This window comes from Sander lucioperca, chromosome 8, assembly GCF_008315115.2.
Source record: "Sander lucioperca isolate FBNREF2018 chromosome 8, SLUC_FBN_1.2, whole genome shotgun sequence".
NCBI classification, from domain to species: Eukaryota; Metazoa; Chordata; class Actinopteri; order Perciformes; family Percidae; genus Sander; species Sander lucioperca.
In genome coordinates this window covers 23,430,414-23,444,676 of record NC_050180.1, presented here as the reverse complement: position 1 = coordinate 23,444,676, position 14,263 = coordinate 23,430,414, and the positions used below count along the sequence as shown (strand labels likewise).

At 39.3% G+C, this 14,263-nt stretch overlaps 1 protein-coding gene across 5 annotated transcripts in view; it reads left to right on the top strand.

Annotated features, from left to right (window-relative positions):
• The window catches only part of galnt13 (UDP-N-acetyl-alpha-D-galactosamine:polypeptide N-acetylgalactosaminyltransferase 13), a 43,088-nt gene that overhangs the window by 21,533 nt on the left and 7,292 nt on the right, over positions 1 to 14,263 (top strand). For 3 of the 5 annotated variants that reach the window (XM_036004376.1, XM_031298998.1, XM_036004379.1), the window contains 9 exons: positions 1,805 to 1,971; positions 2,772 to 2,979; positions 4,076 to 4,246; positions 4,978 to 5,095; positions 5,967 to 6,147; positions 7,945 to 8,084; positions 9,943 to 10,041; positions 12,209 to 12,343; positions 12,646 to 12,675. In XM_036004376.1, coding sequence (XP_035860269.1) covers positions 1,805 to 1,971; positions 2,772 to 2,979; positions 4,076 to 4,246; positions 4,978 to 5,095; positions 5,967 to 6,147; positions 7,945 to 8,084; positions 9,943 to 10,041; positions 12,209 to 12,343; positions 12,646 to 12,675 — 1,249 coding nt within the window. The remainder of the gene's footprint in view (positions 1 to 1,804; positions 1,972 to 2,771; positions 2,980 to 4,075; positions 4,247 to 4,977; positions 5,096 to 5,966; positions 6,148 to 7,944; positions 8,085 to 9,942; positions 10,042 to 12,208; positions 12,344 to 12,645; positions 12,676 to 14,263) is intronic. The other 2 variants (XM_036004378.1, XM_036004377.1) reach the window with 1 other exon arrangement.

Here is a 14,263-nt window from a genome sequence, read left to right as displayed (position 1 = left end):
TTGTGTGAAACATGAGCACATTCATCTCAGGCTGCTGATATGCACCAGCATTCGCCTCTCGTGGAGACATTATCCAAGTGATTCATGTTTAAATATTCCAACCGAGCACTAGTTCTCCACAGCACTTTCATTAAGTGGATGCCAAAGGCTCTGCCAGTCAGATACACCATGAGAAATAGGCCACAAGAATGTCTTTTTTCACACCCACGTTCCACAGTTTTTATGCTATTCTTGCCTATACCAAGAAAACGCCAACTCTAAGACTTTTTGCAATGTGGAGATGCACATTTAAAAATATTTTGTCTGCATAGTGGAAAAGAAGACATATTTTACTGAGAAAAAGTGAACATTCAGCTGATTGCAACAGTTTCTTTCTGACCATTATGGCTCTATCCTTTACTCAATATAAATATTAAAGCAGCTTTATTACAGAACACAGCTTAGCTTGCACAATCTCTCCAGCTGTGTAGTGAAAAATATTCAGAGCCATGCAGAATTGCCGGTCGTTGCCTCTGAACGGCAATAACATTTTGCCTTCAAGGCAACCTCCTGGCCTAATTGTGTCAGTCAGTGCTGTCACTTTGAATATATAGGACTGAACTAGCAATGCTGTCTGCTCCGATGGCTTCTTTCACCCTCCGTCACCTCCCACAACCCCTCCTTCTGCCCCGGCTGTCCACTTCCTCCTCCGCCTCTGAAATGCAGCTCATTCTTTATTCAAAATCATCCATGACGGCGCCGTCCCAAGTTGTGCCAGATACTCACTCTGGGCTTTGACAGACAGCCCGCCAAGCCGAGGACGTGCTGATATAGCTGTCAATGCTGCTTTTACTTTTTCTACTTTCTTTGGAGATATTTATCAGTGAATCCCGGATGACAATGTTTTTGCACTGACGGCTGCGTTGGATAGCAGTAGGACACACTCAGATTCTCACCTCAGATACTTTCATACAATATAATGAGCTGCAGGTGTAGAGAACCACTGTGACTGCAGTTTAAAAACAATACTGTCGTCTTAGACCAACACATTTAGCCCGGGTATGGTTTAGGTATAAGGATACAAATGATTATGTTCAGGTATTACATTAGTCATGGTTAAGTTTAGTTTAGCCACTACTAATGATTTTTTTTATGTGTGTAGAATTAATGAATCATTTTAGTCTATAAAATGTGTATTCAAAACATCCATGTTAAGTTAACATATGAAACATTTGAGAAGCTCTAAGCAGCAAATGTGTGGGATCCTAATGTGATTAAATTGTGTTTTTGATTTTGTTTGTTTCCTTTACTTAACAGTGACTCACTATGAGTTAGGGTTATAGTTAATAGTATATAAAAATGTAGTATAGTATAGTAAATTGTGATTGCAACAACTTGTTAGAGGTGCACTCTGAAACAGGCCCCCATAAGGGGACCTGACATGATTCTTAAGGGCTCGTCAGATGAAAACAGATGAGTAAAAGATAAAAAAAAAGAAACCTTCACAATATTATGTTTATTTTTTTGATTTTTTTTTTTTCTCTTTTTTTTTTCTCCAATCTTTCCTTTTTTAACTTGTGAAATAAAAAAAGTGTTAGCTCTACAGGCGTCTAGAAAATAATCTGAGGAAGTGAAATCACTCTTTGACTCAACTGGTCACATATTCCCACAACCTTGTACAGTAGATATGCAACCTGTCATGAGAGGTCATAAGTCGAGCTGCATATTAACTTTCCTCATACCTGTGGCTCAGTGATACTCGGAACGTTGTTGAACTTTACTCTGTTCAATTTTACTTCAGTGATTTCATTTTGTTTTTACTCAGCTGTAAGACCAAGCTGTATCCAGATGACCTGCCAAACACCAGCATTGTCATCGTGTTTCACAACGAGGCGTGGAGCACCCTGCTGCGGACAGTTCACAGTGTCATCAACCGCTCTCCCAGACACCTGCTAGTGGAGGTCCTGCTAGTCGACGATGCCAGCGAGCGAGGTTGGTAGTCTACACTAACAGCTTTTGTAGTCAAATATACAGGACGTACATTTTGAACTCAAGTAGGCTGATGATCAGTGTGACCGATATGGGACACAAAACTCTGAACTAGGCTTAGTGGATCACCAAACATGGAATATAAGAAACACGGCGTAGCTTTTTACTACGATAACAGGGACCTTCAATAAAAACACCAACTACATTGAGATATAGTGCTGCAAGTCACAGTTGTTTGCGTTTTCGATTAATCAGCCGATTATATTCTGGATTAATAGATTGTGTTGGATATATGCTAACATATATCCAACATGTATTTTAACCAACATTGTACGGTTAAGGTCACTTTATCTTGTTGTTATCGCTTGTCTTTGTATATTTAGCAAAAAAATGTATTTGCTTTTGTTAGCTATTACTTATTTACTTGAATTTGCTTTGCTTATGGTTCTAAGCACAATGACAATAAAGATCTATTCTATTCTATATCAGAACCTGTTGATAGTAATAATAGTTTCACAGAGCCCAAGTTGACATATTTAGATTTCTTGTCCTGCCCGACCAACAGTTCAAACCCGAAGATTTGCAATTTAGACTTTAAATAACAGCAAATATTCATATTTGAGAAGCCATTATTTTTTTGGCATTTGTTACAAAATTAGTTGACAACAATTCTGAAAATCAATTTATATTTTAAGTCATATTTCATTATTGACTAATGGATACTTGACAAATTCTTTAAGCTCTGTTGAATTGCATTACCCTGCAAGAGCACTCTTGCTGGAATGTCTGTTGTTTTGTTTCAGACTTCCTGAAGAAGAAACTGGAGAACTATGTGCGGACTCTGGAGGTGCCAGTGAGGATCCTCAGGATGGAGCAGCGTTCAGGTCTAATCAGAGCCAGGTTGAGGGGGGCGGCCGCCACCAAAGGTCAGGTCATCACCTTCCTGGACGCTCACTGCGAGTGTACTGTTGGCTGGCTGGAGCCCCTGCTGGCACGCATCAAAGAGGACAGGTAGGAGCCAAAATAGACCACACGGAATATTTCAAATAGAATGATGACATTTAAGACGCTGATATTAAATAACGACTGGATTCTACTTTTGAGGATCATGTTGCTACGGTGATTATGAGCTTCTCATTGTTAAGCTTCTGCCTGTTCTGTCCTGAAGCATGCTTTAATATTACTGACATCATCACATTTCACTTCAGTTGCATCATCGCGTGTTTGAGCCAAAGCTCTATCTGACTATTGTAGGGAAAGCAAAGTATCAGTATGAATACACTGTTTGAGCCTGACGCTGCTGATAGGAGAAGATAATCATTTTGCATTGTCTGCTTCTGCTGCTGCCATAGAGGGAAAAGTTGCCTTCAATTACTAAAGCTTTATTTTTGTGTAACTTAACTGGAGCTACTAGGCGCTGTTTAGATCCGGATTAAAGTGGACAAAGACATGCTAAGGGACAATATGATGCGTTAATTTAAAGTGACAAGATGTGTATTTGGTTGCTGTTATTTATCATAATATTAAGGGATTGTTTCTTGCTTTTAAAAAAACAGAGGGTGTATCTGCGTGCGTGCGTGCGTGTGTGTAACATGATTGAATGGATGGATTAATAACGACTCTTCTGCGAGCCATCATATATCTGAGGTTGGACACATTTCACACACATCATTTTCCCTCAGGAAGAAATCAGTGTCATATAACTCAGAATATTGTATTATGGGGGCATTACACTTTTACTGAATGCTGCTGCAGATGTATTGATGTCTATAAGTATGGCCGCAGACTGATGAGATGGTGCAGATAGTATACAGTCTGTTGCAAGTTGACATGATTAATCATACAGGTCGTTTAGGTAGATCCATAAAGGGTCAAAAGGACTGGTTCATATCAGGTTTGTGATAGTAACATTTTGTCCAATTCTGAGATACACTATCACAATATGGCACTTGTGTTTAAAATGCAATTGATTGTGTTTCACTGTTGTGCATTTCATCAGAGAAAAAATCTAATTATACATTATTTTTAAAATCTTTAGCAGTGCTGCATTTATTATATAATCTATCTCAACATTAAATCTTGCACTGTATTTTTTTGTGTCTTTCAGGACATCAGTGGTGTGCCCTATTATCGATGTCATCAGCGACGAGACGTTTGAATACATGGCAGGCTCAGATATGACCTATGGTGGATTCAACTGGAAGCTGAATTTTCGCTGGTACCCTGTTCCTCAGCGGGAGATGGATCGACGCAAGGGGGACAGAACACTTCCTGTCAGGTACACAATGAAAATGTCTCTTTGAAGCTAAATTGAGATCATTTTTTAGGGGAATGTGTTACTGCCTTTCCACTTGTCTGATGCTTTTTGATTAAGCATTAAGAGAAAGTAGGTCAAATTATACAAAAAAGGTGAAGAGACACTTTATCTAAGTTCTAGCAGATGTTAGTTTCTCATCTGAGCTGAGAGTGGGTTTATCTGTGGTGGCAGCAGGCTACAGGAAAGACATGGATAGTTAGATTTCTTCACACATTGTGAAAAGTGCCATTTTTATCCTGCAGATAGAAATAGATCTTTCTTTTCTCTGTGTATCCCACTGATGCAGGCAACTGCCTAAATAGCACCCCGATAGAGTGATTGTGCTCTGTTATAGTCCAAGTATGCATGAGCTCTTTTATTTAAAAAATAGAAAAACAGAAACTCTGCTGACAGTTGCCTTTTTTTGGCTACACAAAGCTAGGCACACTTTGTCATCTGTATGCAAATCAATCCCAGCAACACACCAAATCCTTAATTAAGTGCCAACTTTAACATAGGTTCATTTAAAAGATAAAAGTAATTACCCCTCTAAGGCTTTGTTTCAAATTATCAAACAAATGGGTCTTTATTATATTCTTATATTATTATATTATTATTATTATATCCGTTCCTCAGAGCTACACTATAATACTAATAAATACAACAGGAAGAGATGCAATATTGCAAAAGGATTTTTTTGGCTTTCCTCGCAGGACTCCCACCATGGCAGGAGGATTATTCTCCATAGACAAAACATACTTTGAAGAAATAGGAAGCTACGATCCAGGGATGGATATCTGGGGCGGAGAGAACCTGGAAATGTCTTTTCGAGTGAGTGACAGACCAGCGAGGATACTATCTTGATGCTATCATGTCACCAGAGTTGGTTGATATCAACGGGTATATGCCATCTCCCTTTATTGTATCAACGTTTCCCTCACTTGCATCTTTTCCTTGAATCATAACCACTTCTACTTAAGATTCAAGGGAGAGATGCAAAGAAAAATGAATCATGGAAATACAAGTTTAGTGAAATGATATGTCCTTACCTCTCCAAAATCCACATTCTGATTAGATTGTCTCTTAATGTTTAGAGGGAGAAAAGGAAAAGAGGTTATTATTGGCTCACATGAAATTGCAAATTAATTGATTTGCAGCTTTACGCGTGACTAAATGGAAATGACATTGGTAGACTATAAAATGTGTTTATTGCTACAGGCAGCAGTGACAAGAGGAACATAAAGTCCAGGCTTAAGACCACCTCCTGCTCTCTTGGACTATAAGATGCAGGTTAAAAGGGAAATCAGAGATTTTATGAAGAAACCTCTTAATGAATGATGAAACACAAGAAGAGCATACAAGTTGTTTTATGCTTTCTTTCTTAGGTCTCAGGTCTACAGTTGACACACGTCCACTGTCATAGCTAGATGTTGTATAAGAAAACACAAAATCTAGATATTGGGGAATAATATGGGCTCTTGCTGAATCCTCCTGGAAGCCTTCTTGCTTTCAGAATTAAAAGCATTTTATTGTTCCTATTGATGACAGATTTGATTCAATTTCTGTGTTACTTCAAGGTGAGGAACGATCAAATAAGGGAACTGGCATTTACCAACTGTTGTTATCAGTTTTGTATTGACTGTATTTGTCTGCTTTCATGCCACGCTATATATAAAGCTACATTGTGTGCATGTGTCTGCAGATCTGGCAGTGCGGTGGCTCGTTGGAAATTGTAACATGTTCGCACGTGGGCCATGTTTTCCGGAAGGCCACCCCGTACAGTTTCCCCGGAGGAACGGGCCAAGTCATCAACAAGAACAACAGGCGCCTGGCTGAAGTTTGGATGGATGATTTCAAAGATTTCTTCTATATCATATCACCAGGTACAGAGCTGCAGGGTCACTGCATCTCTCTGCCACTGGAATAGAAGCGTCACATGTGGACGACTTTGCTAAAATGGCATGGATTCTGCATGTTTTAAAAGTTTCAGGGAATGTGTAGTTCAGTCAGGGATTTGATAGATGTTTTATTCATTGCGCACCACCGTTCAAAAGCAGATATGAACAATCCTCATTACCAGTGCTCGCTGAGATTAAATTTAGCAAATTGGTGTGAAAAGGAAAGACTTGTCTGCTCTCTTTTATTCTTTCATTTTCTTGCCATGGTACGTATTATCTTGCTCATTAAGAATTTATATTTCTCCTTTTACTCACTCCCCTTTGGCTCACATTGGAATTGAATGCTGCTTTTGTCATCTCCAAACTGGGATTAATTAAATTCCTAATTTCAGACACATTTCTTAAGTGCTCCTCTAACATTGAGTTCAGAAATTTGTCAAATATGGTCTCCTCTCCAACACAGTCTTCTCTCTGACAGAGCTCAAAGAGCTCAGGAGAGTGCAGATTGAGAGATGAGTGCCCCTCCATCTGTCGACTTAGTAATGTGATTACTCTTTAGCAGACATCAGTGTCCCGTAAATCTCTGGTTAAGTGTTTTAGATGCCTGCCAACCTATAGGGATCATCGTAGTCTGCTGATTTTATGGCTCAAATGACGTCCTTCTCCTCCACACAGTCGGGCAGGATTCTCAGGTCCTGCAGGTGTGCAGACGGAGCCGCGGTTGTGATGGATGAGTCTTTCGGCGTATTGTGGCCCCACAATGACCGTCTGTTCCTCCAGAACATTAGGGAGAATGATCTGGGCCACGCTGCTGCCAGACCTCACTTATTGGCACAGAGGAAGACAGTATGTTGCTCAGGCTGAGTTTGGTAGTGGCATCTAGTGATCCTATTAAAAGTGCATCTCCCTCCTCGTCCCTTTTCTGCACTGGTGATTTCAAGATCAAAGAGACTATTCATCATCTGCAACATGTGATGCTCAGGCCCTACAGAGAGAGAGAGTGAGAAAGAAGGGGACATAGAGAGCCAGGGGAGGAAGAGTGGCCTTCAGCTCTTAGCTTTTATCTACCAATTTGAGATTTTTTATTTCCCAGATTAAAGTGTAAGACGTGATTGGTGTTGCAGTAGGTGCTGTTTGCATTGTCTGGCTGGTGTTTGATAGATAAATACACAACGACGTACTAGGTCTTACATGTTGGCTGGTTTTGAATCATGTATACTATTTAACCTTATTGCAATCACGCACTTTCATTATAATTTACTACCCTGAATCTATCTACATGCAAGCTATTAAGTGGCACTCTGGGAAGAAACCATCTGCCTAATGTGTTTGTAAGTGTCTGTGCCCAGTCGCTGTCTAATTTCTTCCTCAGTCTTCAGTTAGATCAAGGCTAATGCATCATGCTGTCACCATTTTGGCTAAAATAACATACAGCATGACCCACGGTATTCCACAATTGTTGCATTTGTGCGTTTCTGAAGGAGATGCCTTATTTATAAATACACTGTGTGTATAAATGGGATTTGACTATGTTTCCTCACATTCCCGCTTTGCAGAAATGAAGTGATTTATGTGTTACTTAATAGAAAATCCTTCCATTACCATTATTATTTTCAGGTAGGGTTGCAAGTTTATTTTTAAATTTTTTTTTTATAAAGGGTCCCTCTGGTGTTTAATGTTGGTGGTGCAGGAAAACAGAACTGTGCTTAAAAAATGTAAATACTGACTGATAATGTTGAGTGCTACATATGTCTGAACCTTGTCTTGGCATTTTGTCTGCAGGTGTGATGCGCGTGGACTACGGAGACGTTTCTTCCCGTAAAGACCTCCGCGAGGCCTTGAAGTGCAAACCGTTCTCCTGGTATCTGGAGAACATCTACCCAGACTCCCAGATCCCGAGAAGATACTACTCACTTGGTGAAGTATGAGCTTTCTCGTACTCTAATCCCCCATAATGCAGCAGATGCAGACTGCCTCCCTCTGAATTCAGTCAGATACTGTATGTCCTTGTAGCTTCTAGGTTGTGTTTTCAGAAAGACACAATGTCACTCCAAAATAAATCAGAAAATCTCAGGATCCAGCAAAGGCTGAACGAACTGAGATAAAACATCTGAAGCTGTTCGTATTGAACGTGAAGGATAAACAAACAATGGGATGTTCACGCAGTCAGTATTGATCCCACATGTTTACACAGTTCTGCTATGAATGCTGGGTAGCTGAGATAAGGCGCATGTATACATTCTATTCTATTCTATTCTATACAAAGGCAGCAATAAGTGCAAATTTGAGTCAGAATCTTTCTCTAAATCTCTGTAAATTGTTAACCAGTAAGTTGTGCAGTTTGTTATTAAAAGATGTATTCCCTCTTCTACAAATCTGAAAAAAACAGAGGATATTTTTCATCAAAAGATTACTTTAACAAGCAGAGATGGAGCATACAAAGTAGTTTCTTAAGAAATGAGAAAGGGGATTGTGGGATCTGTGTGATAATTTGCAGCTAAGCCGTGAGAATTCATTGTTAATTGTTTTTAAGATAACAGAAGTTTGAGTTCCTTTCTTATTAGTTAGTTTCCCCTCACACAGAAGTTTTTCAGAGACCTGAATTTGCCTCTTGATGCCCGTGGCTCCGTGTCGACATCAGTGCAGCATGGGGTAGAGTCATCCGTGACATGCAGTGCTCAGTATGTAAGATAGACGGGAGCCATTTAAAAGTAATGTCAGTTGAAGAACTGGTGAAAGAGGTTGTAATCCTGCAGCATTCATAGAGCTGAGGAGGAGAGGATTGTTTCATTTGTGCTGCTCTGCTGTACTGCAGTACGAGCGGATTCTCTCTCTCTTTTACCACTGCAGCGCCTCAGCTCCAATCTTCCTCTACACCAGACCTCTCCCGACTGATTCTCATCCTCCATAACACACAGTCAGCCCTTCTTTAACAGCTGGAACCATTAGGTTTTATATCACTTAATTATGAACGCCATTCGGTTCCTGCATGATAGACATATTAGGCAACATATAGAGCCAGCTGAGCTTTAGCTCTGTGGAAGCATTAGTTAATTAGAAAGCTGAGTTGACTGTGAAGTCAGTCCTCAATCCTCAAATTTAAGAAATTAGAATCGGCAAATATTTGGCATATTTGTTTATAAAATGACTAAAGCGATTATTGGCTTATTGAAATAGTTGCTGATTAATATTCTGTCGATCGACATGGTGATAAACATTTTTCATGATTGAAGTTTGGAAATGAATCACTAGTCACTAAACTTTGTCTAAAATAGTCTGTGATGACTACTGTAAATGTCAGTTTTGTCTGCCACGTAAAGTTTCCACAGCCCCGAAGCTGTGACTTGTGTGTGATCAGTTATTTATTGTATAGCATAATTTCTTGTTTTAACCAACCAACTATCCAAACCCCAAAGATATTTTGTTTCATTTCATGTATGACAAAGAAAAGAAAGGCTGGGACCAAAAAATGATATATAATATAAATAATCTAAAATCTGAGTGTAACACTAAAAGTTCCCTGGATACTAAAACTTTAACTGTAGCAATAAAAAGAGGAAAGTAATGAACACTAAGAGAAAAAAGGGGGGAGGGGTGGGGGGGTGTAGAGAAGATGATTATTTTTTAATGAGACACATTGAGCAGGACCTGACTGGCTTCTGTTTGGTTAAGTTGCTAATAAGTATGAAATTAGCCTACTGTATCTAGAGACATAAAGTTAATTTCAAATTAGAGTTAAATTAATTTACGTCAATTTTTCCTTTTTCTTCCTCTCTGTAGATCAGAAATGTTGAGACCAACCAGTGCGTGGATAACATGGGAAGAAAAGAGAACGAGAAAGTTGGCTTTTTCAACTGTCACGGCATGGGTGGAAACCAGGTGAGGGAAAAAGTAACACTTGAATATAATATTTACTGCTTGTAATCTGGATTCTGTTTTTAAAAGTATCTACACACAATGTGCTATGAACACTAACTGGAAACTTTTCAAGGTATTTTGTGTTGTAAGTGGAATGTAGAATAAATCTCTTTTAGATTAACTTTGAACAAGCCGAGCCTTTGATTCTTCTTTATCCTCGATACATGAGCTTTGGGATTTCTTTTTCCCTGGAAAGCTTGAGCTCAATCAGGTTGGATGCAAAGTGTGTGTGAATTGCCAACTTTTAAGTCAATCCACAGATTTTCAATACAATTCAAGTTTGTTTTTTTGCCAAGTTTTTCTTTCTCGTTTGTAAAGTCATTTGTTGATTTGGCTCCATGCTGTGGGTCATTGCAAAGTCTTTGGCATTTTAAGATGGTGTGTGCCAAGAATTTGATTGTACTTTGGTCTAATCATTGTTCCTGCTGTCCTTGCATATTGTGTGTAGCTGCACTGCATGACACTGAATATCAATGTAACCCTGAACTAACAGAAGAACATGGAAAAGGGGGTAGAAAGCACTAAAACTGTGCTAATGTTGTACAGTAAATTATATACATGTAAATCAGGGTTGGCACCACAAAAACTAGGGATCGACCGATACTGTTTTTTCAAGGCCGGTACCGATTATAAGTAGTTAATGAAACCGATAACCGATATTTGGAACCGATATGCATTTACAGTGAAAATGAAAATCTTTAAAGCAACACCAAAGATTCTTTTGTACATTAAAGTGCCCATATTATGAAAAAATCACTTTTTCTGGGATTTGGGGTGTTATGTTGTGTCTCTGGTGCTTCCACACATCCACCCATGCTGTTTAGAGTGAGATACAGTTTCTGAATGTGTCCTGCCTTCAGTCTCTGGGTGAGCTGTTCAAAATCGGCACAGGTTGTGACGTCACAAGCCGAAACGAGCAGGCTAACCGCAACCATTAGCTCGTAGCGTTAGCATGCTAACGCTAGCATGCTAACGCTAGCATGCTACCTCGTTCTCAATAGCAAAGCACTGCTACAACACACACAAGTTCACCATAATCTACAAAAGAACTACTTACATGTGCGCCCTCATTTAGAAGTCTCCCAGCTAATCCTGCCTTGTAACTGACCGAAGTTGTAGAAACAGCCTTTCTTTTACTGTCTATGGAGCTAGCTAGCTGACATGATCTACATCTGAGCTACTGGGCATGTGCAGTGCAATCAAAGATAGTATAGAAGAAGAAGAAGAAAAGAGGTCTCACTCTGTAGCTAAAACAGAGATCAGCTGAAAAGAGGATCTGCAGCAGTGAGAGAGAGCACTGCAGTACAACACAAATATGGTGTTTTTTGAAAATTAAACCATGTAAACCTATTCTGGTACAACCTTAAAATACAATTATGAACCTGAAAATGAGCATAATATGGCTGCTTTAAAATAATGTTTCCAAAATGGTTTCAGTGGTTCATCAACTCGTAACAGGGTGAACGGCACTTCTACATTCGCTTTGCGGCCCTCTATCGGCTATAACTGCACTATGGAAGTTTGCCAGATCGGGTAGCGGATCTGTAGTTCGAATGAGACATAATGAGACATACGACAGCGGTAATGGACAATTCCGCTTCCAACCTGTAGGGGGACTGAAGAGGAAAAGTGCTTTGGTGTTCCTTTAAGTCAAAATTAAGATTTTGATTACAAACTCCAACACAAAATTTTTTTTTTAAAATGCTTTAAGCAATTATTTAATAAATGAGAAACTTTCAACATAAAAGATCAGATAGTGTTGTGGGCGGGACATTAAGTCAGACTCAGTGGTGAGTGAAACCGAAGCAGAGGGACAGACACAGAGCTGCAGCTCAGCCAAAGTAGCGCACTTTTTAATTCATTACCTTTATCGGATATCAGGCAAATAAAACATTGATATAGATAATCTTCAAACTGCCAAAATGAGCCAGGGCCCATAATCGGTCTATCCCTAACTCAAACCACGAAGACTGTAAATCAAAAATAAAATCACGGATAAATATGTGTAAATTGTTCACATATGCTCTCATTAAAGCCACTTTTCAGCACTATGATTGCATACATTTCTAGAAAGCTAAGCTAATGATGTTGATGCTTCATCTTCTGATAGAGACGTCTTGTTTCCCAGGTGTTCTCTTACACGGCGGATAAAGAAATTAGGACAGATGACCTCTGTCTGGACGTCTCCCGCATCAACGGACCCGTCGTCATGCTCAAGTGTCACCTCATGAAGGGCAATCAGATGTTCGAGTACGATGCCGAGGTAGGATTCATATTCCACCGAAGCCACCAAATAATCCATAACCTGGCTGCAATTGCAGGCGGCCATTCTCTGCTTCCTGATGCCTGATGTTTGGAAAAATGACTTTGAAGAACGGCTGATTGATTGTGTTTGCCTGTGTGTCATTAGGGAGGATTTGGGTTGTGCAAAGTAGGAAAAGGAGTACCCGTTTGGTGCCACCAGATGGTGCTGTGTGTCAGTTTTTTTAGCAGCACAGAAGTTGAGTTGCTTTTTACACCACAAGCAGCTGAGTCTCTCCTCTCATGTTCTCTCCTTTCACTTAGTATGTTGGCAAGTGGGAATATGATTTTGAGGTAAGCTGTTCAAGTCGTTGTTCCTGAATATTGCCCCATAGTTTGAGTTTTTGAGTGTTGTGATGTATCCCATAACTGTGTAAGCGTCAGTGGTTATTAGAGTAGATTATTTATGGTTTATTATATTTTGGCAGAGGAGTGAAGTCAAATCTGTATTTGGATTCTTTAAAATTAATTATATTTATTTACTCATCACACAAAATTGAGCAAAGCAAATACAGTCAGTCAGGTACATGTATCTAAAACGAATGCAGTCTAATGCAACAGTCCTGCAAAAAAAAAAGTATGTAATGTTAGAGAGGTGTTGATTCAACTGCATGATCATTATGGAGATAAATGGGCTGGCCAAAATTATAGAAACTCCTCCTAGTTTGAAAAACAAAGATTAGCTGACAAAGTCAAAAAACTGCAGAGGTTAATTTTACTTAATATTCCTGGTTATGCAAGCTGTTTTACAATATCAATATTCTATCAAACGCAGAAACAGATGTTGCCAGCTCTTTAAACAGAGACATTCTGAATCTCATAGGAGAATGAAGATATTCTCCTTGAGCCCTGTTGACTCAAAACCTAAACACAAAAAGCATCTTTTACATTAACAATTTATGCATTTTCTTTTAAACCACTGGGAGACGGTTAGAAAAGACTGCACTGAATACAGCGTTATCTATCAGTGATTGAGATGTCATATCGCTGACATGTAGATATGACAAGGTGAGGAAGCCTGGAGGCCTTTTCATCAAGCATGAAACAAACCCTAGGAGAAGTCCTTTCATTACACTTTGTTCTCTGGGTGCATTCTTAATATGGAAGAATTGAATAATTCATAAACGAAGAGGACTGGTCTCTGTTGTAAACAGCATTGGGGTTTCATCGCTGTCAGTGGCCGAGGTTATTTTAAGCCCAAGTTTGATGGACAGGGACCGAATCCTGGGTGATTACAGTACCATTAACATTTCATCTGCCCAACAGTTTCACTTTCACAGGAATACCTGACTCTTCCGTATTCCTGCTGTATTCATTCACAGCTGTGACAGACAGCCTTTCTTCTTTTTCACCTGCTCTGCTGTTTCAGCCAGAAATAAGCTGTGTTCACTCTGCTTTGTCCAACAATCACTCATGAATATACCAGTTACATACATTGAGGCGGTCAAACGTATTCCCCTAATCTTACTCACACAGAGAGTTTAAGTTTAAATGGGAAAATCTGCCGAATTTATCCAGCTCTGGTTTTTACTTTGGTATATATGTGAAGTTTTGCGTTAGTGTAGTAGAGACTAATGGTTTACTTACTGTATTTTTCCAGCGACAAAGATAGGTCAGCTATGTTCTTCAGTGTTATCTAATTCACAGCCTGAAAGGTGTGTTGGAAAATGCAATCACATGAAAAAAAGGTTGAATTCCTGCACACTGTGAGCACCATTAAGATACATACAGTTTCATCATGGACATCAAATTAACAGTATGAAGCAACAACTTTATACTAATATCGCCTTCACGTCATATGGGATGGATGGCAGAGATAGGAAAGATTCCCATGTTAATGACTGAGCGTTCTGTGACAGAATGACACCATATCCATTAAATT